At 44.6% G+C, this 24,378-nt stretch overlaps 1 protein-coding gene across 1 annotated transcript in view; it reads left to right on the top strand.

Annotated features, from left to right (window-relative positions):
• Positions 1-17,149, top strand: part of LOC100225050 (sodium- and chloride-dependent betaine transporter) — a 30,597-nt gene extending 13,448 nt beyond the window's left edge. The window contains exons 8-14 of the mRNA XM_002193159.6: positions 1,035-1,159; positions 1,378-1,490; positions 2,202-2,339; positions 3,628-3,730; positions 9,884-9,984; positions 11,048-11,218; positions 13,821-17,149. Coding sequence (XP_002193195.6) covers positions 1,035-1,159; positions 1,378-1,490; positions 2,202-2,339; positions 3,628-3,730; positions 9,884-9,984; positions 11,048-11,218; positions 13,821-13,967 — 898 coding nt within the window. The 3' untranslated portion in view covers positions 13,968-17,149. The remainder of the gene's footprint in view (positions 1-1,034; positions 1,160-1,377; positions 1,491-2,201; positions 2,340-3,627; positions 3,731-9,883; positions 9,985-11,047; positions 11,219-13,820) is intronic.
• The last annotated feature ends 7,229 nt before the right edge of the window (positions 17,150-24,378 follow it).

Genomic DNA, 24,378 nt, shown 5'->3' on the forward strand with positions numbered 1-24,378 from the left:
AGTGGCCTTTTGATCTTGTCAAGGAGATTAATCAAGTCTGTCTGGCCTTCTCCTTGCCCTTGGTTTACAAATCTGTTTTATCCATGGCCTGACATGGAGCTCAGCGGAGCCATCAGGACCATTTTTGACACCCTCTACAGAGCCCTGAGAAGCAGGGAACTTTGCTATGCTTTCACATATTGCTCCAGCACAGATTGTAAAATGGAATTCTGCTTGGGAGACAGCAATCATCTTTCTTGTTCTCTGATAGGTGCTGCCATGGCTGTTGGTTGAGCAGTTAATACTTTCTCCTGGCTCTCCCAAAATATTTCAGTCACCAATGAAGTGGTGTGCTGACACCTTTCTCTAATTTCTGAGATGCTTTGTGCTGGCAGCTTACATCTGGTTGTCCCAAATGTGTCCACAGTGCCTGCCCCATAGCAGCTGATGCTGTGGGTCAGCTCTGGCAGATGCCTAGGCAGGATCCAGGGGTGTGGGGTTTCCAGCCAAGCCAGCTCAGAATGGTGCCCAATTTTTGCAAGGAACAAGAGCACAGAAGTTTCAGGACAAGTAGCATAGCACATCCCAGCCTCCATCTGAGCATAGCTAATAAAGACAATGTAGACACTGCCCTTGTCAGTGAAGATTTTTATTATCCTATTACCCTTGTTTTACGAGACCTGCTGAACCTGTATGTCTTCATGCTTTCAGATACTACTCTTTCTTGACTATGTTTCCTTTTGCAACCTCTTTCCCCTTCTAATTTTCTGTTTTCCTCATTTTCTCTGTTTTTTTCTTTTCTCTGGACTCTTGTCTTTTTTTTTTTTTTTATAGTTATGTGTGGTTGTGCCCCATTTCCCCACTGTGCTATGTGTAGTCCTGTAACTCTTGAACTCTTGGCTCTGCCCTGAGCATCTTAGTTCTGAAGGGTTCAAGAAAACATTACTGTTTTTTGGTAGTGCTGTCCAGTTAGGGAAGCTGAGCACAGACACAATCCTAAGTGGATCCATTCTGCAACAGGAAACCCCCATTTCTCTCTGGTCTCCTTCCTGCAGGGACTGCATCATGCTCTGCTCCCTGAACAGTGCCACCAGCTTTGTTGCTGGCTTTGCCATTTTCTCTGTGCTGGGCTTCATGGCTCGAGAGCAGGGCGTACCTATTTCAGAAGTGGCTGAATCAGGTAAGTTTTTCTGGGAGACTTCAGAGCCAAGGGAGAACAAAGAGCCTGAAGGGGAGGTTCCAAGGTGAAACCCAGGATGTTCTCTACATCCTCTATTACTATGAGTGTCTGCAGAGAAGTCTGCAGGACCAGTACACCTCAACGCAGCTTTCAGCCATGGGTGGTCAAGGAGCTGTGGCAATAGGAGCACACATGGTCATCCTGTGGTCTGTTGGCAGGTCCTGGCCTGGCTTTCATAGCATATCCAACAGCAGTAACAATGATGCCTGTGTCTCAGCTCTGGTCCTGCCTCTTCTTCCTCATGCTGATCTTCTTGGGACTGGACAGCCAGGTACAACAAACCATTCTCCTCATCTAACATGCCTGTCCCCACCCTGAGCATTCCCCACGGTCATTGGAAAGGATAAGGTGGGTCTGTGTTTGGTGGTACCTTAAATAAGTTCTCTACATTGTATGCAGCACTTTGACATTGTGAAAACTCAGAGTCAGGGCCAAAAGCAGGCCAGTGGTTATGTGGGCTGGCATCTCTGTTGGCATCTTCTCCCTGTGTGTATGTGAGGATGCCCCAGCTACATCCCTTCAAAACTGTGTACCCTGCAGAGTGAGGCAGAGCACAGAGCAGGACAGTCTGGGATGGGAAATTGGGCTGTTTTGTCCCAGCTGTGTCCCACCAGAGCAATCCCTGTGTCCTCTTCTCACTGATGTACCCATGTCTTACCTCCCATATCCCTGTTATACCAGGAACAAACCCTGCAGAGTGCAGTGTGAAACTGCTGCTGGCACGAGGGGAGAAGAGGGTGTCCTGCATGTCCACCAGGCAGATGTTTTGCTCAGGCTCTGCTCTGTTATACCCAAGCCCTTGTGCCTGGATAATCAGGCCTTTTTCCTCTGTTTCTGCTGGCCTTTGGTAGAAGCAAGACAGATTAAAAGAAAAAATGAAAAATGTGGATTTGGGCGGTGGGAAGACAAAAAGAACACTAAGGGGAAGTGCATGCTTGGGGAAGGAGAGACACTGATTTCTCTGACCTGTTTTCTCCTGCAGTTTGTCTGTGTGGAAAGCATGGTGACAGCTATTATTGACATGTTCCCAGGAGTGTTTCGGAAGAAGGGGCGTCGGGAGCTGCTGATTCTGGCCATTGCAGTCATAAGCTACTTGCTGGGCTTATTGCTAGTCACTGAGGTGAGCAAGGAGTACAGGAGCAAGGAGCAAGGGTTGTACAGCTGAGCACCAAACCCCCTGCTACACAGTTCTGGAGGCCTGGGCAGAGACAGCAAGCTTGTCTTCAATGCTGTTAATTGTCTCTTATTTCTAACCCATTAGCTGGTGTCTCTCACAGCTGGTGCTGCTTTGACCCTGTGTGACACTGGTGCTCTCACTGTATCAGTGAGCCTTCCAGAGATGCTGGTCCCACAGCCCAGAGAGGCTGCCTAACACACGGCTTTGTGCAAATACCAGACCTGGGAACTAAAACAAGCTGAGCTGTTTGAAAACAAGCTCTTCTGAGGGCAATGATCATTTGCTGGCTGCTTTCCACACAAAGCAGAGCAGCAGGAGAGGAGCCTGGGAGTAATGGCTGTGCCATAACCGTGCTGGAGCCGTGGGAAGCCTGTGATCCCAGGACCAGCTGGAGCAGAGCTGTGCTGGTGTGATGCCATGCACACGGTGTTCGCACTGCTTTGCAGCTAACAGCTGCACCTCTTCCTGCATGGTGCTGTGCTGTGCTCTGTGTGCACCACAAACTTGGGTGGGGGTCTTAGCACTCCTGTGCTGCCTCCATGACCTCTGAAGTGACAGCTAATTCCTGTTAAACCCCTGAGGCACAGATGAATAATCCTCCAGCAGGATCCTGGCTAAGGACCTGCACACACACCTGTCAATTTGAGTGACACTGTGTCTAGAGCATTATTTGAAAGGATCTGCTTGATGTGGAGAGGCTTTCTCTTGGAGAAATCACATGAAAATCATCCACAGGCCTGTACAGGTAGCTGATGACAACTCTGTAGGGCTCAGCTCAAAGTCAGAAGCAGCAGGAAAGCCACATGCCTCTGCCACTGCAGAGCTTGGAACTTGTGCAGTATGTAAGGTTGGATGAGGGTAAAACAAGATATCTTGAATATCCTTGCTCAATATCACAATTTTTTGGGTGTAAAGTTCTGCACTGCTACATAGTATTTCAAAAATTATTCTGGGAACTCCCTAACTAACAACCACACAAACCAGCTCCTGCTCTTAATGCACAGAGAAACCAGCCTAGCCCAGTAGTGTCATAAAATGGTCATGAAAAACTCTCCTGCCACCAGGCTTTACTGTGTTTTTGGAACAGAGTGATGGCAGCCCCAAGAGAAGGCTCTTCTCCCACGTGCTCTAGGTTCAGTATTTCTGCTGCTATTATTTTGCTTGCCCCACTCATTTTTCCCTGATATGGAACACTCTTGCAGCGGCTCTGTTTTCTCTACCTCTTCAACAGGGTGGCATGTACATCTTCCAGCTCTTTGACTACTATGCTGCCAGTGGCACATGCCTGCTCTTCCTGGCTATTTTTGAAGTAATCTGCATAGGATGGGTGTATGGTAAGTGGAGGACAAAATCCTGTCTTTTTCTTTATCAAGGCAAGAACGGGGGCTTGAGAAGTGAGAGTCGATAGAAAAGATCCTCAGGAGGCAAAGAAGTGCTGTAATTATGTTCTTTCTTGTCTAGTTTTCACTGTGTTTCCCTGCAACATTCCCTAATTGCTCCACATTTAGTCTAGGAATATTTCTTCTTTCTCTGTAGGTGCCTCATATTGAATATCTTGCTGTTTTTCCCATCTGCCCCTTGAATTAGAAAATCAGCTATTGAGGAGTGACTGTTGTTCTTTGGTGTCTGTCCCAGTCTGCTTACATTGTGCCTTTAGTTTAGTCCTGCCAGTTAATTTAACACAAAATTCTGGGATGCAAACTTGCTATGTGTTACTTCTGCAGTGATTCCTGCTTCTGATTTACTCAGGCTGTGATGGCACCCAGAAAATAAATAGGAGGGACTGCTTTGGCTCTCAGTGAAGTCTGTAACTGAACTACTCAGAAGCAGGATAAAACTGAACTTCATGAAGTATCAGGAGGAAACCAACTGTGTGTTAGTCTGTGCAGTAAGAAAGGTCTCCTCTGATATGCTATAGGCGATCTCTTCCTGACCACAAAGGCTTCAGTTCCCCCTGAAGCTTGTGTCAAGGCTGATGATTTTTGGGCAAAGCATCTTGTGTGTGATGCAGAGCATCTGCTCCCTCTCACTGCTTCATGGAACTACATGAGCCTCATGCCAGTAAGGATTGTGCACAGCTGTAGTAGATGACAGCTTAGACCAGACCTCAACATCCCATAGTCACACATCTGCTGGTCCCAACTACTTCAAGCAGCATTGCCATCATAGCCTCAGAGAAAGATTGCAAACATAGCATCATGTTGGGTCTCAATGGTGAGGAGTGGATGCTCATGAAGGAATACAGTAGAAGAAAAATTAGGAGTGGTACTTTCTGTGAATGTTCTTCCAGGTTTTCACAACTTATAATAGAACCATAGAATGGATTGGTTTGGAAGAAACCTTTAAAGGTCATCTAGTCCACCCTCCTGGCCACTTTCCACTTGACCAGGTTGCTCAAAGCCCTGTCCAACCTGGCCTTGAGCATTTGCAATGGTAGTGTATTCACAGCCACTCTGAGCAGCCAGTTCCACTGTCTCAGGATCTTCAGAGTTAAAAATTCTGCCTTATATCCACTCTAAACCTCTCTTCTTTCAATTTACAACTGCTAGTCCTTGTCATGTCACTACAAGCCCCCTTTATATATTAAAAGGCTGCAACAAGGTCTTCTTGGAGCTTCCTATTTTCCTGGATGGACAGCCCAAACTCTCTCAGTCTGTCTTCACAGGACAGGTGCTTTAGTCCTCTCTTAGTTTTCATGGTCCTTCTCTGGACCCACAGCTACATGTCTTTCTTCTTCTGGGGTTCCTAAAATCAGATGCAATTCTCAGCTTGTTGCACATGAATTTCCAGTGCCAGAAGTGAAATCTATTTATTTCTCTTCTGTTATTTTTCCAGTTGACTTGCTAACCATTTGTCATACACCAAATACTGCAGCAAGGAGTTCCATGGCTTTCTCAGGTGTTGTGTGAGGAGTCAGTCTCTTTTCCTTGTTCTGATTTTACCACCTGCCAATTCCATTTGGTGCCACCTTTGCCTTATATGCAGTCAGTCCCTGTGTGCTCCTTTTGGTGCTTATGGTTTTATAGAGGTTGCATTGGCTGTAGTGAGGGCTTACTAGTTTCTCCAAATGCTTTATGTATAGCAGGAGCCAATTGCTAGTTTGGATAAACTCCTCTCTTACTGAAAGCATAACCAGTCCAGCTGCTTGGTCTTGGGCTCCAGAGAATACAAGAGAAGTAGATCTGTAAGAGAGATTTATTTTAGCAAGATGTCCTTCAAGGGAAGCTCACCTTACAGCTTGCAGTAACAGACCCTGTCCAGATTTTAATTTTGAGTCACCTTCTGGCCAGTCCTTTGGGGATTTAAAGGGATGTGGAGATCCCCATCCATCTGTGACAGGATGGGGATCACCATTCTAGGTAAATTCATTAAACTGCATTATGCTTTGATGTTTAATGCCATTTTTACAATCACACAGGCCTTTTCTGATGACCCATGGAGAGAAGCAATGGCAGGCCATGAGTAACAGGAGAAGTGGTTCTGCCCCAGCAGCCTCAAAGGGAGATGGAGTAGCTGGGGATAGAGAAAGGGCCCTTTTCCTCACCACCATGGGTTCATTTGTGACACTCCATACAGTATGATTTTACCCTCTTGATCTTTTATTTTGCATCCATTGGGATGATTCTGGTCCAAAACGTAGTCAGAGGGCCAAGGTGAGGCATTACAGTGGGGGAAAAAAGTTACTAGTGCTAATTAAAGGTTTTTTTCCCCCAGCCTTGGAATTGGCAGAGCTGAGCCTCTTGCTTACACTGTGAAGAATTACAACATTTCTGCTAACACAAATATATGTTCTGAGTTTCCCTTCTCCCAGCACATACGCCAACCACCCACCACTTGGCAGCTTCACCCTGCTGCCAGGCAGCTGCTCTCCCAGAGACCTGAGGATTTCCTCTGTACTGCTCCCTGCCTGTGGAAGGATCTCATGGCACTGGACTTGCAGATCATGTTCCCTAGAGGAGAGTGCTGGAGGGATTCTGGTGTCCCCCTTCCTCTTCTCTGCTCTCCTTCCACTTTGGGACAGACAGCCCTTCTATAAGCAGGCATGGGGTTTGAATACTGAGAGTCACAATATGGTGCCACTGAAATGTGCTGAAGAGGATATTTTCCAGGCAGTCACAGCATGCACATTATGATTAGCTGCTCCAGGAGAAAGAAAGGAACTCCATCACTACAGGAAAGCTAGGGCTGAAATCATTAGCTAAAGCAAACTGATGCCAGAGGGTACCTGTGGGTGGCCCTGGGGTAAACCTGTGTTGTTTAATGATAAATCTGTCTCTGATTCTGTTGCTCACATGCAGTGTGACTACCAGCATGGTGTAGCAGCCTCCTCCTGCCTGGATCCTGCCTGTCAGGCTTGCTCTGTCTCTGTGTGCTGAATGCTCTCAGATGCCCTGGCTATGAGCAACCTTGTGTACTTCTTTACAGGCCATATAAAGGACCTGCTCTATGTGCCTGGTACCCAGAGGATGTGCAGTTGTGGTGCCAGGATATGCAGTTGTGGTGCCACCATGCCTCTGTTGCTGGCTCTTTGCACATGCTTGGTGCAGGTGTTGGTGCTGCAGGTTTGAGACAGAGAGGGAGCAGATACAAGCTTGGTACTGTAGCATGGAGCCACGGTCATCACCTATTGCAATGTTGTGGGTGACATTTGGTATAGATGAATGCAAATAAATGTAACTTGGAGAAAAGACAGGGAGATATTCTTTTTAATATATTACAAACTAGCAGAACTGTGAAACTCAGTGTTTTTTGAATGTGGTAAAGGTAAAATTAAATCTTTGCCCCTTTTAATTTGGGTCTCATTTGCTGTTTTTATAAGCTGCATAAAATGAGAAAAGCTCCATAAGGACAAGAGATAAGGATGTAAGTAAATCTCTAGTTAGGTTTGTGTGAAATTTATTCCTGTGAATTTACATGGCTAAATGATTTTTAAGAGGAGCACACAACCACTTTGAAGGTATATAGGATTGATCAGCACAAGGGAAGTGGTACCAGCATTCATGGTTAACCATCCAATGACTGCATCCCATTTTTCCTTGACTTGGAATATTGGAGGTAAAAGCAAACATCTTTGTTCACTCCAACAAAAATCTCTTTGGGGACGTTTTTATGGTTTTCTCTGCAGGAGCTTTATCTAATCCTTCTGATGTGTTGGGAAGGAAGGGCACATTGCTCCAGTATGTGTCCTCCAGCTCATAATTTGCTCAAAAAGTCTGTGTTGAGTATTTGAACTGATGACTTCTTAAGCTTGATTACTTTTTCATCTGCCTGTGAAATGTAGAATATGTCCTGTTCATATACTCTCTGAGGATGCTCATGTCAGTCCCCATTGTATATCATCACATCACCCACTGACTGCCACAGTGGCTATGGAAATTTAGGACGTGGAGGTTGTTTTACAGAGAAAAGGGACAAGGATAGGTGGAGACACATTGTAATTAACAATGCAAGTTGTGGGGTTTTCTTTTTCTTGATGGATAGATGGATGTGTGTTCTTATTGTTTGGCATTTTTGTATTTCTTTAATTGATATGTCTCTTTGACTAGATCCTAGATCCAAATTGGCAGAGAAACTTTATCTACCATGAAGTTGTATTATGAATTAATCTGTCATATATCTGACATGAAATTGTGTTTCTGTGGAAGATACTGTGCTGTGCTCATACTCTAAATTGCAATTCACATGATCTATAGCTGTCTTTTCTTTTTTCACCCTGCGGAAGATTTTGGCTTTTTGGCAAAATTAATTTTATATACCATCTCCTTTCATCTGTTATATATTTTCAGAAATGCTATCTGAATCCTCATGATAATTAGAGCTTGGAAGTTCTCTGGTATAGGCTGGGCTCCCACACAATATATATGCATGTCCCTTGATATACCACAGCTTGTTGTCTTTGCTTGAGGCTACTTGTTAACTTGCCAACTTAACATCAAGAGGTGTTCAAAATACTATTATCCTCCCCGCAAATACTTCAGAAAGCTGGGTTTAAAAGAGATTTTCTGCAAGCATTAGTCATGGGATATAGAAAATAATGCAAAGAATTAAAAAAAAAAAAACCATACATAATGTACTTTTGTAGAACTACTATATTTAAGGGAAACATAATATTAGAATTTAATTCTGATACAAAAAACCACAAACCAAAATAAAACTCACCAAACTCCAAGCACTCAGAAGTGTGGCCAGTTCTCTAGGCACATATTTTGCCTAGTCCAGCACTCTGGTGTTGAGATATCAAGAAGCAAATTCTTATCATGTTTGCAGCTGGGAACTGTGGCCTGACAATGAGCTCACAGATGGATGAACATCCCCAAAAGCAGAATCCTTTAAGCACCATGACAGAGTTTTAATAAAGCAAATACAGTATTCTTTAATCCCAGCGGTGCTTAACTGGTAACCCTTTTTCTGGACAGACTAGCTCACTTTTTTTTGTCTAATATTATTGTCTTATTTTACCTGAGGCAGTCTGGTATATCTGGTCAGTTTTGGTTAGAAAGATGCTAGGGTGCCTTATAAATGACTTTTTGATTTTTCTTCATTTTACCTCTCTTTCTGGCCAATATTAGGCTCCTGATACTTGAAGACATCCCAGAATTTATTGCAAGGTCTGCTGAAATCCACCTGCATTTTGTTGTTTCCTCTATGCCACTGCATAAGTTTCCTCTTTGGGTTGGGAAGAGTCAGTGGTTAGAGTCTGGCTGGTGGCAGGACTTCTAGGTGCTTTTCTGAAGTATATCCCGTTCCAGGGCACCATGAGATTTAGGTGGATCCCACACACTGTGAACAAAACAATCCAGTAAGTGAAACTAATGAGAAGAGAAGGAAGAGCTCAAACCCCCCAGACACCTCTCACTGGACAGTACAGCAGCACTTGCAGATGGAAAGTTTGATTTTCAGAAGAGTTTTAATTGCCAGGTTTTCTGAGTTTATGTCAATAATACAATATTCTGTGGAAGACAGGCTCTTGAGATGACAGGGGTCCTGCCCAACTCAGTGGTGATTCTTGACATGACATCCCTGGTATACCAGCATGTTTTTTACAAAGAGAAGGTTTTGTGAGGTGTTCCCCACTCTCTTTGCTCCTTTTAGCACTCTGGACTTACACAATCCCATATGCTTAACATGCAATAGCTTTCCTTTGCTGCTGTGTAAACCAGGCACCTCTTTTCCCTGTGCAGTCATTACCAGTGCATGGGTGCATCCTCTCACAGCTGCTGCTGTCTGAGGGACTATGCTTTTCTTTAGTGTCAATCTTTCTGACACTTATGAGTGAAATTAAACCCCTCCATCTCTACTTAGCCACAGATGGGCCTTTTCAATGCCAGAAAACCCCATCCCCTGCTGCTCTGTTATTAAGATAGCCGTGCTTTCACCAGCAGTAAATACCAAGGATAAAGAAAGTTTGGGATCTGATATGAATAGTGGTTGAAAAAAACAAAACCCATCTGACTTATAACTTTGTCTCTGTGCCAACGGTGGCCAAGGTGCCAACCGTTTCTATGACAACATTGAGGACATGATTGGTTTCCGGCCGTGGCCCTTGATCAAGATATGCTGGCTGGTGTTCACCCCGGGTCTGTGCATGGTAAGTGCAATTATGACACCATGACATATCACTCTGTGTCCCCAAATTCTCAGTAGAAAAGGCTGATTTATCTCCAAGGTGCTACTGTAAATTTTTCAAACTGTATGGAGAAGCAGAAGCTTGACTGTAGCTGAGGTAGCTATTTATTTCCTTTGGAAAGCCTTATGTTTTGCCTGGAAAATTAATTGAGCCTGAAAATCCAGTTGTTTATTGTGAAGGCAAAAGGAAATGTGCCCTCAAAGCCTGGAGAGGTTTGGTCGAATTACCTATGAATAGAAGACCAGTGAAAATTACCCTGTTCTGAAATTCTGGCTTCAGTCTCTGTTCCTGGGACTGCCTATGGTTCAGAAGTATCTTTCTATAGCCAGTTGCTTTCTGTGTTATCAAATCTCTTCCAAAACTTCTGTGACTGTGTTTAAATAAATTCACCCAAATTCAGGCAAGTTCTTGCCTGTTTTGAATTTACATGCTTTTGACTTTTACATGCTTTCTCAGCCAAATTCTGTTTTTGTATCTTATGTTGGGAGTCGTTTTCTTTGACCTCAGTGGGAACACAGATGAGATCTATAGCTACAACTTACAAAAGATGCCTAGTTCTTTGTCCCCAGGCTTCATCAGGACTTGAAGATCTGGGAAATTTTCAAACCAACCCAAATTGTCTGAGAGCTTTGTAGCTAGAGAGCCCCAGGAGGCTAAATCTTTGCCTGTGTGGCTCCTCCAGAGTATTTCTGCCAGGCAGAACAACAATTCTTGTCTTTGATATGAATAAATTGCTGTCTCAGTATTGCTGGACCCTCAAAGCTGCTGCCAACTTTGCTTATGACTCTTCAAGAAGCCTGAAGGCTTTACACTGCCAAGATACCTGGCCCTGGCTCTGAGAACTCTTTGTGCAGCCAGCACACACCAGCCTCTGCTCGCTGCAGCAAGCAAGGTCCCTGCTGGCTCGTGCAAGGCAGAACACCCATTGCCACCCTTGCAGAGCAGCCAGTTCTTGCAGAGTGGCCAGGCTGCTGGCCTTGGCTGCCCCTTGGCTTTCCTTATGTTCGTGTTTTGTGCTCTCTAGGGTGTCTTCCTGTTTTCCCTGATCAAGTACAAACCCTTGAAATACAACAACTCCTACGAGTACCCATCCTGGGGCTACGTGCTAGGCTGGCTGATGGCACTCTCCTCCATGGTCTGTATTCCTCTGTACGCCATCTTCATCCTCCTGAAAACCAAAGGATCGCTGAAACAGGTACTGGGATTTTGGTCACTGGGTGTGTTGCTGTTGCTCCCCAAGATGGTTCAGGATGGGCCCCAGGGAGGAGGTACATGGCACATTTCTGAGAAGGCAAGAGCTGGCAGGAGTCACCCTTCCCCACAACGCTCTGTAGCTTTTGTTGGCAATTTAGAGAGCTCAGAGAGTTTCAGCACAGCTCCCAGGCTGATCATCAAATGTCCCGTCTTCCATGCAGTGTTGCACCATCATTATCATAGACATATATATGGCATATATGCAGTGGATACCAATGCAAACCAAGTGCAAAACCAAGATCTGTTTTTCCTTTACTTCTTGTCCCTTGTAGTCCTCGGTTATGATCAGTTCTTTTCAAAAAAGTAATAGTTATTAAAGAGGACTTGCTCACAGAGGTGTAAAGGCTTACCCTGTGCCATGCCTGAACCATCCTCTTTCACTGTAGACATCTTTGTCCTTGTCCTAGGAAGAACTCTGTCTAGGGAGATGGAGTCATGGAGATGACACCTCACCTGACCCATGAAGAAAGATCTGAGTGATATACAGTACATTTAAATTTCTACACAGTTTCTCTGCAGGTCCTTCCCCATCCCCACTGCAGCTGGTTGAGAGTGGGGTGGACAGATGGAGCAGGTGAACAGGAGCATCCCTGTGGCTGTAGGTGTGACAGCCACACTGTGGGCTTATGGAGAGGAGGACCCTGCATTGCCAACACATCCAGTGATGAGCTGGGTACAGGAAATCTTTATTTGATCCTTGTCTCAGGGAAGGTGACTCCATGGCTGACATGTCTGACTCCCCACAGCTCAGAAGCTTTTGATGTCTGAATGAGGGCTTGGAGCTGCCAGAGAAGTAATTGCCCACGTGTTAGTTGCCCACCTGTTAAACATGCAATATCTCTTACTGGGGGTAAAGTGCTTCAAGCCCTTGGACTGAAACGCTGCTGGGAATAGTGTTAATGCTCATTGTAGAGTATACCTGAGGAGTGGCCCATTTCAGATCAAGGGATTTTCTGTTTGTCCTGGTTTACATGATATTAATTGAAATTTCCAGGGACTCCTCAGCTATCTTAGTATGAAGAAATTTCCAAGGATGCCTTTTAGGTGTAGTGGAAGGAATTGGCTGCTAAACCTGGGTTGATACAAGGCAGAATCAAAGCCAACCATGAAATACCTTCTAGGGTAGTTGCACCTGTTTTTAAAACATACCTGTTTTCAAAATATACCTGTTATCTTTTTCCAGTCAGAATTGTAGTGAATTGATTTCCTGACACAAATTTCCAGGAACAGTCATTGAATATCGCAAGCCATTCACTGAAAGCAAGTTTGTAATTGGTATTTATGATCAGTCACTGCTGCAAACTGATAGCTCTTATTACACTTGACTGATCAAGAAACAAAAATGTTGTTTCCTAATGTCCCTGATTAAGACAGCTCAAGCACCAAAGACTAAAAACTTACAATGAAGTACCCACAGAGCAGCTGCAGACCAAGGTCAATTTTGGAAATCACGGGGCAAATAGTTTTGAATAAATGAATAAAATCTGTGATTCTGGCAGGCACTTCCCAAGGAGTGGGAGCACTAAAATTAATCCAATGAGTCATAGATGAATTGCCTGTTCTGCTTGTGATGCACTCTTCATGGGAGTGGGCATGCACTGTCCTGAACAGCTTGCGATGGAAAAAGTTAGTAACAGTGAAAGTCAGGTTTCAGCTGGGAAATGATAGGCTGTCCCGTGGAGCTGGCAGGTAGCTGCAGGACATCAACTGCGGGATGGAAAGGGAAATGAAACCAGGAACTCAGGAGGTCATGTGGCACCAGAGAGACTTAAAAAATGGGATTGAAAAGACCAGAAATTCACTGCAGAGTCCCTGTGAGCCAGCACTTTTTGCTGAAGAGCTCAAAGATAGTTTTGCTTTTAAGAATAAACTCCTAAAAGTTTTCCCAACACTGCATACATATGTGTGGAACAGCCTGTAGCACCCTGCACTGCACAAGACAGAGGGAGCTAAGGGCAGACAGCTGCCTCACAACCCCTGCCTTCACTATCACAGTCTGGATGACTGGAAGAGGGGAGCTGAGGATGGTTTGGGGCAGAAACCAGTCTGCAGAGGGACTGCTTTACCTGGGAAATGCCACTGAGGTAGGTATTGCCTACCACCCTGTTTTGGATCACGGCAGGAGAAGCCCAGCATCTGAAGATCAGCCCATTTGAAAGTCTTCGCAGCTCCCACAAAAATCAATTGAAAGCTAGTTGGTATAGGAAAGTAAAAGGTTTTATGGTGTTTTTTCCATTGCCACAGAAAATGTCTGTTGTACTAATTGCTGGCATCCTCCTTCACAGCAGCAGGACTGTGAGAAGTGCTGTACATCAGATTATCAGTCCACAACCCAGATTTGAGCACAGAGACAGAATAATTGTCACTGAGAGCAGCTGAAGCGAACCTGCTCTCCTCCTCTGTTTCATGGCTGTTCAGCAGGAGAGGAAGAGGGAGCTGGGACGTGTGCTGTCTCTGTGCCTTTGCCCACAGCAATGGTTGTGGATCACTATTGGCTGTCAGTTTGTTCATCACCTTAATTAACAGCAACTTCCTCTCTGCAGCGACTGATGCAGCTGATTTCCCCAGCGGAGGATCTACCGCAGCCAAAGAAGAAGCACATGGTGGGACCGTCTGATCTGAGGCGTGAGGGATGGTCTCCTCCATCCCAGGAGCTGCTCAGCATCACAGAGAGAGAAACCCACTTCTAAGGCACCTGGGATGTTTCCTCCATAACCCAGACTGATTTGCTCTCTCCTTCCCAAAGTGGTTTCTTTTCCTTTCTCTCCTTCATGTCTGCGATGGAAGCATCTGGGACAATTCCTCTCCTTCCAGCCAGCTGGTTGCACCCACTGGCAACAGCATTTCTTTTACACCCTGGGGACAACTCTTCCTGCCAGCAGCTGTGAAGACTGCAGCATACTTTTGTCAGAAGCGCCCTTCATTACTGACACTGTTTGGGAAGAGAAAAACAACATTGTAGCAAAAAAAACAGAAAAAAAAAAGGTGCATTCTTGTTGGGAGGAGGAAAAGAAACCACAATGGTGAGGGTGGTGAGAGAGAGCAGAGATTAAAGGTGTAAAGGAGCCAAGTGAAGGATGCAAAAGCAGGAAACGATGGAGTGCTATCAGGGGAAATAAATAAGTTGGTTCAGAAGTACATAAGCAGCTGGAGGGTGACAAAGGAAAGTGCATTACTAGGTCACCTCTGTACAAGGGAGAGAGACCAGGAATGTATCATAGCCCATGACAAAAGGAGGCTGCACTGTCAGTAGTTACAGCTTCAGCTGTCACTGGAAGGGAAAGGAGTGACAGGGTGCTCGATGCAATAGTAGTTGTTGATGATGGCTCTCAAGGCAGTCTCAGTCTGGAAAAGGGGGTGAGGAATCACTATCTAAGGGAACTTGCTCTTGGTCAAAACTACACAGCCCAGTGAAAACACATCCATGAGTGAAAACAATAAATATTTGACAATTCTTTCAGAAAATTCATGGAGTGCAGGAAAAGTCCCAGAGCAGTTGGTAAGAAAAAGAAAAAAAGCTGCAGCACAGCTGGGAAAATGAGACCCTGAGGACTGCACGCCCACAAATTTAACTGCACTGCTGGGGCATTTTGTAGAGGAATTATAGAAGAAGTTGATGGGACTGATCCTGTGCTGCAGAGTAGCTTTGGGAAGAGGGTGGGAGAATGATTACATTTCCTTGGCTTTGCTGTGGATGACTGCTCAGGGGATAAGGAAGACATAATCAGGAGCAATAATCATCAGCTCAGGCAAGATAAAGCAAAATTAATAGGTAATACGGCTCATTGGAAACAGATTGTGTCGAATTAAAGGTTGGTTGTTGGCAGGGTAGTCAAAAATGCGAGGTAATGGGTGGGAGGAAATGTGTTTGGCACAGTGCCAGATGACTCTGTCCTGTGGAGGCTGGGGCTGTAAAGATACCTGCCAAATCCTGCTTCAATACCTATCAAAAATTCACATTTAAACCCACCAGAAAAGCCAGTGGCATGATGCACCTGGGAGCTTTGCTGTGGTCAAGGGTACATGCACTGCTGCATGGCTGTGCTGCAATATTGTTGCATCCAACCAGCCAGAGAATGGCCATCAAAATGAATCACAGATATCACAGGCTCTTTTCCCTTGTTTCTTGTTCCAAGTAATTGCCTTTCCTTGTGCTGTATGGAGATACCGGCACCAAAAGTAAGCGCAGGAATCGGCCTCATCTGTGCACCTTGGTACCTATTCCAATTGCTATGGGAACCTTATCTGCTGCAGTTTTCTCTGAGTTTAGCTGGAGAATTAGCATAGGGCAATCTTTTCCCCATTTAATTTCCTTTCCTTTAAAAACTAAAAACTACAAGCTGCTACTGAAATGAACACTGAAAGTCATGTGTCAAAATTTGTACCTCTCTGGCACATTATAATTTAAGATGTTTTACTGTGGAAGATGGAGAAGGCTGGTAAACCTCATTCACATTCCCTGCAAAGGACTGCTACACCACATAAGACATTATTTATTGTATTTTTATTTTTTGAAGAGCTGAATGCCATGCTACAAATAGCTGTGAGAAGAGCTTAGCACCCAGAGGCTTGAAATCAGGCCTCATGGTAAGCAGTTTGGTGATTTTTCCTCTCCCTGCCACCAATGTTACTCATAATTTGGTGAGGAAAACAGCTCCTCCCAATCTTGATTCTTCTACAATCCTCGGTAAGACATTTAGCCCCTTTGCTCCTGCTGCCATGCCTTTAAGATGTGAGGTAGTGTTGTGCTGTCAGAGAAGTCATGGAGATCTGTTCACTTCTTTTTCTGAGGCAGTTGAGTAATGCTGCAAAAATCCTAGATACAAACAAGTAACTCTTCAGTTTGGAACACAAACGTGGTGCTGTGTAATTGTCTGCATGAACTTGTTGCTTATGTATAATCTGAAAATATCATCCCACCTCTGTCCAGAAGCAACTTATTTTAATAAAGCTAGAGGAGGTACTGGTGTGCCCATTGAAAGCAATCATAAAATTCCCAGGATCAGGAAATTTATCCAGTTTCTTTGGATGGAATTGACAAAGTCGAGTCCAGGAATTTTAAGTCAAAGCTCAGTGACCCAGTGTCATTTAATTCTCTTTCCTTTAAAAACTAAAACACCCACATACACCCAGCTGGGGAAACATGGGGATATGCCATCAGTGGCTGTGTTTTGCTGTGTGACCCCCAGCACAATTAGAAACTGAGTAGTGGCTTGTTAAATTTATACAAATGTCTCAGGTATTGCTGCATGCATGTGACAGATCTGACAGGTCTCCATCAACCCCTGGAACTGGGCACCTCTGGAGAACTCTGAGTCTGAAACTGTTCCTGTCCTGCACACCACCTGGAATGCACTACTGAAGGATTGGTATGGAGAGGAGGGAGGTTTTTTTTCCCCTGTAAATGTTGATAATGTGTCAAGAAGCAATGCATTTGAAGCTGAAGTCTACGAGAAGGTAGGAGGTTTTCATACTGTGCTGCTCCTCCAAGCTGGAATTAAAACACTCTATAAAGAAGAAAGGACATACACCTGTAAACACCTAACTACCACTTCTGGGTTTCCAGTTTGTTTGTTGTTCTGGTTTTGTTTTTTGGGTTGTTTTTTATTTTGGGTTTTTTTCTTCATAAAAAGGCCCTATTCACCCCTCTCTACGGAAGGAAAAGACAGGAACAGAGTTTGTTAAAAAAGAAATCAAGCCAAAAGGTCTTGTATTATCCTTCTCCATCCTGTTATTCCTGTTCCCCCCCCCACTTTAGCCTTCCCTTCCTTCTTCCTTTGACAGAAACAAATGGCAAAAAAGAAGGAAATGGTCATTGAAAACTTGTACTGGACAAAATTTGAAGAAAGAAAGATAAAACTATCAAATGTCACCAGGATATCTTCAACTTTTGTGACTCCAACCCTCAACATAGTTTTTTAGGGGAAGAAGAATTGCAGTGGGAATTCTTCTTGGCTCTCAAATGTTCTTCTGTCCTCGCCCTTCCTCCAGCCCTCATCTTAGCTTTTGGGCTGGAGAGAAACCATGCCCACCATAGCCCTAGTGCAGGGGTAAGCTACCAAGGACTGGAACCCCAGCTCCATCTGAGCAAAACTCTTGATTTCCCCTGTGCAGTTATTGCAGTTTGCCAAGGGTCGGAAGATGAAAAAGGGCGGTAGGGATGAACTGGAGGAATTGAAATCTCTTAGAAGAGCAGGGGTTTCTCAGATCTTAGGCTGTGTTTATGTTGTGTGAGTTATGGGTATTCTGCAGTGGCTGTGTGGTTTGTCAGCAGTCATGAGGGCATATAGAACACATCAGGTCGTCTTGCAGGCCTTTTGCTTTATCAGGTTGCATGTGCTTGCATATGGTAATCTCTTACTAATTAGCTAAATTGTATTTGAATGGGGTAAGAGGGGAGTAATGTTCATTGAAGGAGAAGATAAAATAATATCTTATTTCAAAAATTAAAGATTAAATATTAAAGACTTGAGAGGCTGAGGAGATGTGCATATGCTGCTATCTAGTTCCCTGTGCAGGGTTGCAGGAATAAGCTTGAGGTGATAAAGTGAAAGACTTTACTCCTCAATCTGCCAAGGGAAGAGAAGAAATGCACCTAACAGCTCATGGATGGCAGTGCAGAGGTTTTTTTTCTTTGTATTGTTTTTTAAACCCACAATAACCTCTTGCCCCCTCAACTGCTTGTGGACCATGATCCTGGCTCTGGTTTGAATCCCTGAGCCACAACTGCAAAGGAGGACATGTATTTTCAAAGCAGTCTGTTCTGGTTTGTCAAGTCTGAGCTTGGAAAGCTACGTGGAAAGAAAAGGGATTCCTAGGGAGAAATGCTTTCAATGTCTGTGCAAAGCCTGATGTGGGCAATTCCATCCTGTCTTGGTTTTGGTGACATGCCAAGACCATTCTCTTAAATGCCTTTTTGATTTTCTTTTCTCCTGTTTTGTTTTGGGGTTTTTTTTACAGGCTGTAGAATAGATTCCTGGCCAGCCTGGGTTGCAGCCAGGCTGGGAGCTGTGGACTAGGATGGCTAGTTTGGACCAGAAGCATGCTTACGCTCAATCATTATTTGCTAGTGGCCACTTTTCCAAAACATGCTTTATCGAGTGTGCAGCTTTTGTTGTATCACAGTGTAGATAGTGATCTCTGGAGGAGGATGGGAGATTACAGGCCATCTGCTGCCTTTCTGGACCTTATATTCCAACAGGACATGAAATAAGCTTATTTTTCTCATGGAGAAAATAAACCCTCCCTCAAGCATAAAAGCAACCTGTCACTTTCACATATCCTGGAGAAGGGCCATCACTGTAACATCAGCTTCCTGCCCACGTTCTAGCTTTGAAGTGAGGATGACCTGAGAGCTGGAACTGGGGTTTCTTGATCAGCTCTCCAGAAGGAGAGATCTTTATGCTGGAATGCTTCAAGCAGCATGCACGTGGGTCCAGGAGCTGCTGAAGAGAACTCTGTCAGTGGCAGGGCACAGCAGTATAGATCAGTAACCCTGCATTAGCTGGGATAGTGGGAGGCAGCCTGGCAATGGGAACTGGCTGGTGCTGGGGCTCAGAACAGTGGGGAAAGCATGCCCAGGCAGTGTTAGTTTATTGTATGGTGCTTTTGTATGAGGTATTAATTCCCCAGACAGGCTAGGTGGCTGTGGCTCCCCTTGGCATTGGTGTAATGCATACATCAGTCATGGAACTGATGTATGGGGTTCTCTCTTCATGCTCCAGGTGATCCTGTCTTGTGTGTGTCTCTCTCTCTCTCACCAACACTGGGCTCTCCCACCCTGAAAATGCTTTTGCAGGGCTCAGCTTTACACCTGCTTTACAGCTGCTTTACACATTAGCTAAAGCATAAATTACCAGCCAAGTAAAACTGAGGCTCAGGAAGAGCCTCCATTTGTCCCGTCCCATAAACCTCCTTGTCCAGGAGCCCAAGCATGAGAGTCTGTCTCCACATAGGCAAGCAATATGGTCAGGCACAGTTAGATTTTCAGAACCTCTGGGTGGAGGATATTTGAAGATTTTCAGAGCATATTCATTTTACAGTATTTAGGCTGAGAAAATATTTGGAATTATTTTTAAAATTTTTATTAATTACCTGCTGTAATCAGATTTCAAAAAGTTATTTGGTGCCTATATATTTTTTTTTTTTAATATGACAACCATTCCAGCCTCTTTTGCAGTACAAGACAGGGGGTGGCATTTCTCTGGCATTTGGGAGTTTTTGAGCTGTCTCACTTTCCTGTTTCTGTGGTCAAGGGAGGGAGCAGCAAAACCTTTGCTATTTGGCCTTGGGGCACCTGTGAGTCTTCATATGAAGAGGAGAAAAGTGAAAGGGGGCTGATGCCTTTTGGAAAGTTGGAGGTTCAGAACATCTTAGATCAGTGTCTCCATGTGGGTGTGTGTGTGTGTGTGTTTTAGGGCATCTGGAGGAGAATTGTGCTTCAGTAGGTTTTGCCTTAATGACATCACTACAGTGACTTTGTAACAGAGGCTGGTGGGTAAATGTATTGCTGTCAGCATTTTGAGTTTGTGAGGCTCTGGACTTACACTATAAGTAGAGGTAATTTTTAATCTTGGCAAAATGTTCCAAAAATTTTTCCCTCTCTGGAAGGAAGGGAAGGGTGTTTTAGTGACTGTAGGCAGAAGGTGTCAGTAGCACCTTCCGGCTGTTCTGGCCAGAGTCCCTTGGGCAGGCTGACATAGGAGACATCGAGTGATGGCAAAGCAATTTCCCATCATCCAATCCTATCAATAAATGCAATTTCCCTGGAGGGTGGGAGTGTGTGAAACTCGATTGCTGCAGACAGGGGCTGGTTCTGGTTGTGTGTATCACACGGCCAAGCAGCAGCAAGGCTGCAGGCTGCAGATATTCTCAGAGTGGAGGCTCTGTCCCTTCTGATGCAGTAATAAATGAGGTTGGCCCTGTGTGGCACTTCACAGAGGAACCAGGCCTTTGCTCTTCCTAATCCTCAAGGCCTGTGTACTTATCATGATGGAGCACCTGTGGTGGACAGTGCTTATACTGCCTCTGTCAGTAACCCTCATTTGAATCTCATACCCAAATCTATCCTCTTTTCCCTCTGCATCTGTCACATTTTTCTCTCACTCCTGTGCTTTTGAGGTCAAACACAGCTGTGCAATAAGGCTTCTCCCTGTAGGAAGGCATTGCCATAAGGTTTGGGAAGTGGCATAAGCTCTATCAGTATAACTGTGCTTATGCTGATTTAAAGCATCTACCTCAGAGCTTTTATTAGCATAAGCCTCTTAATAAAGAGGGAAAAAAATCATAAGAGCTACACCAATGATGTAACTAGACACATTTAGGGGACACATTTACTTTAAAATTAGGTTGGTTTTCCAGAGTATGTGATTTCAGTTAAATCTTCCAATATATGTGAGGACACTTCTATTTAGGTTCCATTCATGCTAATTTAAATTTTTATTAAGTCCATCAGCATCAAGTTTGAGCCAAGTTAAATGTGGTGTTACTGCTCACACTGTTTTTGATGGATTACAAGCAATAGAGCTAAATCTTTCCAGTCCCTTGTGAGTCCCTTGCAATTTCACTGACAAAAAGATGATCAGGTTTTTTTAACTACATTTATCAAAACAGCCTGCAGACACAGACACACTTTCATCAATGTGACTATGTCCACTTATTATCCAAATGGTCTTTAAGCTGGAAAAATCATGCCTCAAAGTGTGCTGCTCTGGTTTAATTTAGCCTAATTTGTTTTGATTTAAATGGGCAATACTAGTCCATAGACCTAGACAAGAGGACAAGAGGTAGCCAAGACCTAAGAGAACACCCTGCAGGTAGGTATTGCTCTTACTCAAGTCCTGCCAGGAATCTTCCATGCAGAAATCCCATGGCTGGTATCTGTGATAGCTCTCACTTTCTGTTCCCAGGGCCTTGTGCTCCTTGTTGCTGTGCTGGGCATATCACAGGGACACAGCACACCCGGTGACACTCAAACACCCCTTTGGCAGAGAAGATAGCTGGGAAGAAGGGGATGAGGGGAGACTCTGCCACACTTAAAATCTGCTCTCAAATCGCACCAGGGACACCAGTGGTGTGCAGCCTCTGGGGCCACCCGGGAACCTGTGTCCCTGTGTCACCTGGACCTCGGGCATGCTGGCACTCTGAGGACTCCAGCCCTTGGAGCATGTCTGGAGAAAGCTGAAAGCAGGTGCCTTACTCTCACCAGTGCTTAGAGACTAACCAGCAACCAGCTTGGGAGCTTGCTGGCTGCTGCTGGGGGCAGGTACGGGTAATTAAACCTCATGCTTTGGAAGGGCAACTCAGGTCTGGCTTTGCCCACCAGGAAACTGAATCTGTGTCACAGTGAGAGGCTGCAGGTGTCAGCCCCACCAGAAGAGTGGGCTGGGCTAGCCACAGGAACCAACACTAGCTGTGCTGTGCCTGGGGAGGGAGATGTGATGGTGCAGAGGGCTGAGCTTTCACTGTGCTGTAGCTGTTGACAAAAGCCACAGACATGATAACGTGAGTAGCAGTGTAGCTGCTCTTCTCTCAGAAACATCCATGTACATCCTTATTTATTTCAATCAACTGGAAAAAATGGTTACACATCTAGAAATGCTTTACCGACACAAACTGGAGGTGAAGGCTCTTCATTGAAAGAAAGAATATAGAAAATGCCATAGAGACATCTTTAAATTTATGGATTTTATTTTAGTGGCCTTTTCTTTCTCTTCTACCTATATCCCTCTCCTCCCATAAGACATCTCAGGACTTATATTGATCTTAATTTTGTGCTGGGGGACTCCTGGTCCTTCAGGTCTTACTTGCTGACTGAAAGCTCAGTGCTGATAAATCTTTAGCAGAGGAAGTTTTTCTCCCGGGTGTTTCTCAGCCACATGAGTTATGGTAAGGTGCATAGGACAAACAACACAAGAAATACTGAGCTTAACAGAACTTGGCTGTTTCACACCTGACAAAATCGTACTGCCAGAATATCCAGTGACATTATCTCACTAGTTCTCCCTGTCTCCAGAGGAAAGAAAATAAATAGGCATACACCGAACTAAAGTGCTCCAACCCAATCTATTTTTCATTGACAGGTCACTTTTAATATCCCCTAGTGGTGGAAATTCCTTTTTTATCTTGTATTTATTTTCAGTTTTGTTCTTGCCATATTTCTTTTACATTCCTTCACTGTGTTCTGTTTTGTTTGTGCTGCTGACAGCAGGAGAGATTTAAAAATGCCCCGACTTTGAAGCCAGTCATCTACAGATGAAATTGTTCCTAAGGGCTCCTAGCAGCTGCAGGGACAAGTGGCATAAATGCAGATTTAATGCTAGTGGCTGAAGGTAATTGTAAATAAAAGTACTCTCTGTGAAAAGTATTGGACAGGTTTCCAGATGAATAATATTTCAAAGAAGCTGTGTACCCTGGAAACATGACTGGCAGCCTGTGGAGAGCTATAAATATGTGAGGCAAGACCTTTCCCTATGCCATAGGACTAGCTCATCCCAGCTTGACCATGAATGCCCAAGATGAGGAGTGGAGATTCTAGCAGTTTTCCTGGGGAGAAGGGGTCAGTGAGGATGGCAGGTGATTATATTACCAGGTATTAACAGTCCAGCTACTGGTGACAAAGCAACTCTGGACACCACCAGGAGAGTCTTCAAAAGGCCACCTGGGTTGGGAGTCACATAGAGTACCAATCACACAGAGTGAGTGGAAACTGGGAGGATTGAGCCCAGGAATTACCTGCCCTGGTCTCACACCTTTTCCCTGTCTATTCCCTACTGGCCACCTTTTAGGATAGGATGGCTTGGGTATTAGGAGTCAGAGCAGACCTGAGCTCTGAGCCTGCTCAGGGAGGAAGGAGGCCAGCCAGCTTGGCCCCCACTGCAGGTTGGCAGGGTTGCTGAGGAGGAGACCATGCTTTAGACTGGGCTCAAAAAAGCAATGCCTGCCAGCTCTGCTCTGCTGGCCAGCTTTGCTTCCCTTTGGAGGTGGTGGACTTGGTGGGCTTAGTCACCAGAGCCAAGCAGCCTCATATCTCATAACAGCTCTTTTTAGTGAGTACAGCCCTATTCCTCTGCAAATTATCCCTGACTGATTATACTTTTGCTTATTTTGCAATGATTGTGTTAATGATTTTTGCAAATGAATTTTTAACCAAGAGATGTCTAGCCTGATTATTTGGCTGCTTTCACCACTGTCATCACATCCAATAGCTGTTATTTAGAAAACACTCTTTGCATTTGTGTTTACTCACACAGATTATACAGTGGGGTTGGGCTCTTTTGCTGGATATTTCTCAAAACACCAAAAGCTTTGGAGGTGGCAGCCCAAGTGCTTTGAACGCAAGTACTGAAGCCAGTGAGTATTTGTCTGAGTATCTGCCAAGCTCTCATTTTCTGGGAATACACTGGTGAATCATAATTTAGTCTCATGAACATTTATGGAAAACAACCAAGAGAGCAGCTCCAAATCCCATCCTTTCAAATGAAGTCTGCTTCTCTTCTAAGGCATGTTCCCAAATTCATTTGGGTTTACCAATCTGTGCCTAGTTCTTGCCAAGTAGGAAATATCCATGTGCTATCTTCTTTTTGTGGTCCAACTTCCATTTTTTTTCTGGAAAAGCAGGGGTTGCTCAGACTGGTGCTGAGAGACATTATTTCTCTCCAGCACCTTTTATACTCACAGCCTTCTTCTGCCTATAACTCACACAACAAATGTGATACAGAAAACACTTGTGGCTTTCAAATTTAGTTTTTACCCTTCAGTGGAAAGGTCACTTTCTGTCCTGTTTTCTTTCCAGACTAGAAGTGCGTGACGTGGGGAGGTGGTTTGCTGTGCTTCCTTTGAAGGGAGTCTGCCTGTGGTAGAAACTGGTGTTTCCAATGGACCCACTGCAGTTCTCAGGTGTTCCTCAGCCAGGACTCTGTGGAGAGCTGTTAAAACACATATAACTGAGGCTGGTTCCCTCAGACCTGAGAGCTCACCTGCTCTGCAAGTAAATTGCTACTGTCTGTCTCTATCTTTTTATTTTAGGAGATGTCACATCAGCAGTTGGTCTTGAGGAGAGATTGAAGACTGAGAGAGAACAGTGATGGATGGACTAATGCA

The sequence above is a fragment of the Taeniopygia guttata genome, chromosome 1A, assembly GCF_048771995.1.
Source record: "Taeniopygia guttata chromosome 1A, bTaeGut7.mat, whole genome shotgun sequence".
Taxonomy (NCBI): domain Eukaryota; kingdom Metazoa; phylum Chordata; class Aves; order Passeriformes; family Estrildidae; genus Taeniopygia; species Taeniopygia guttata.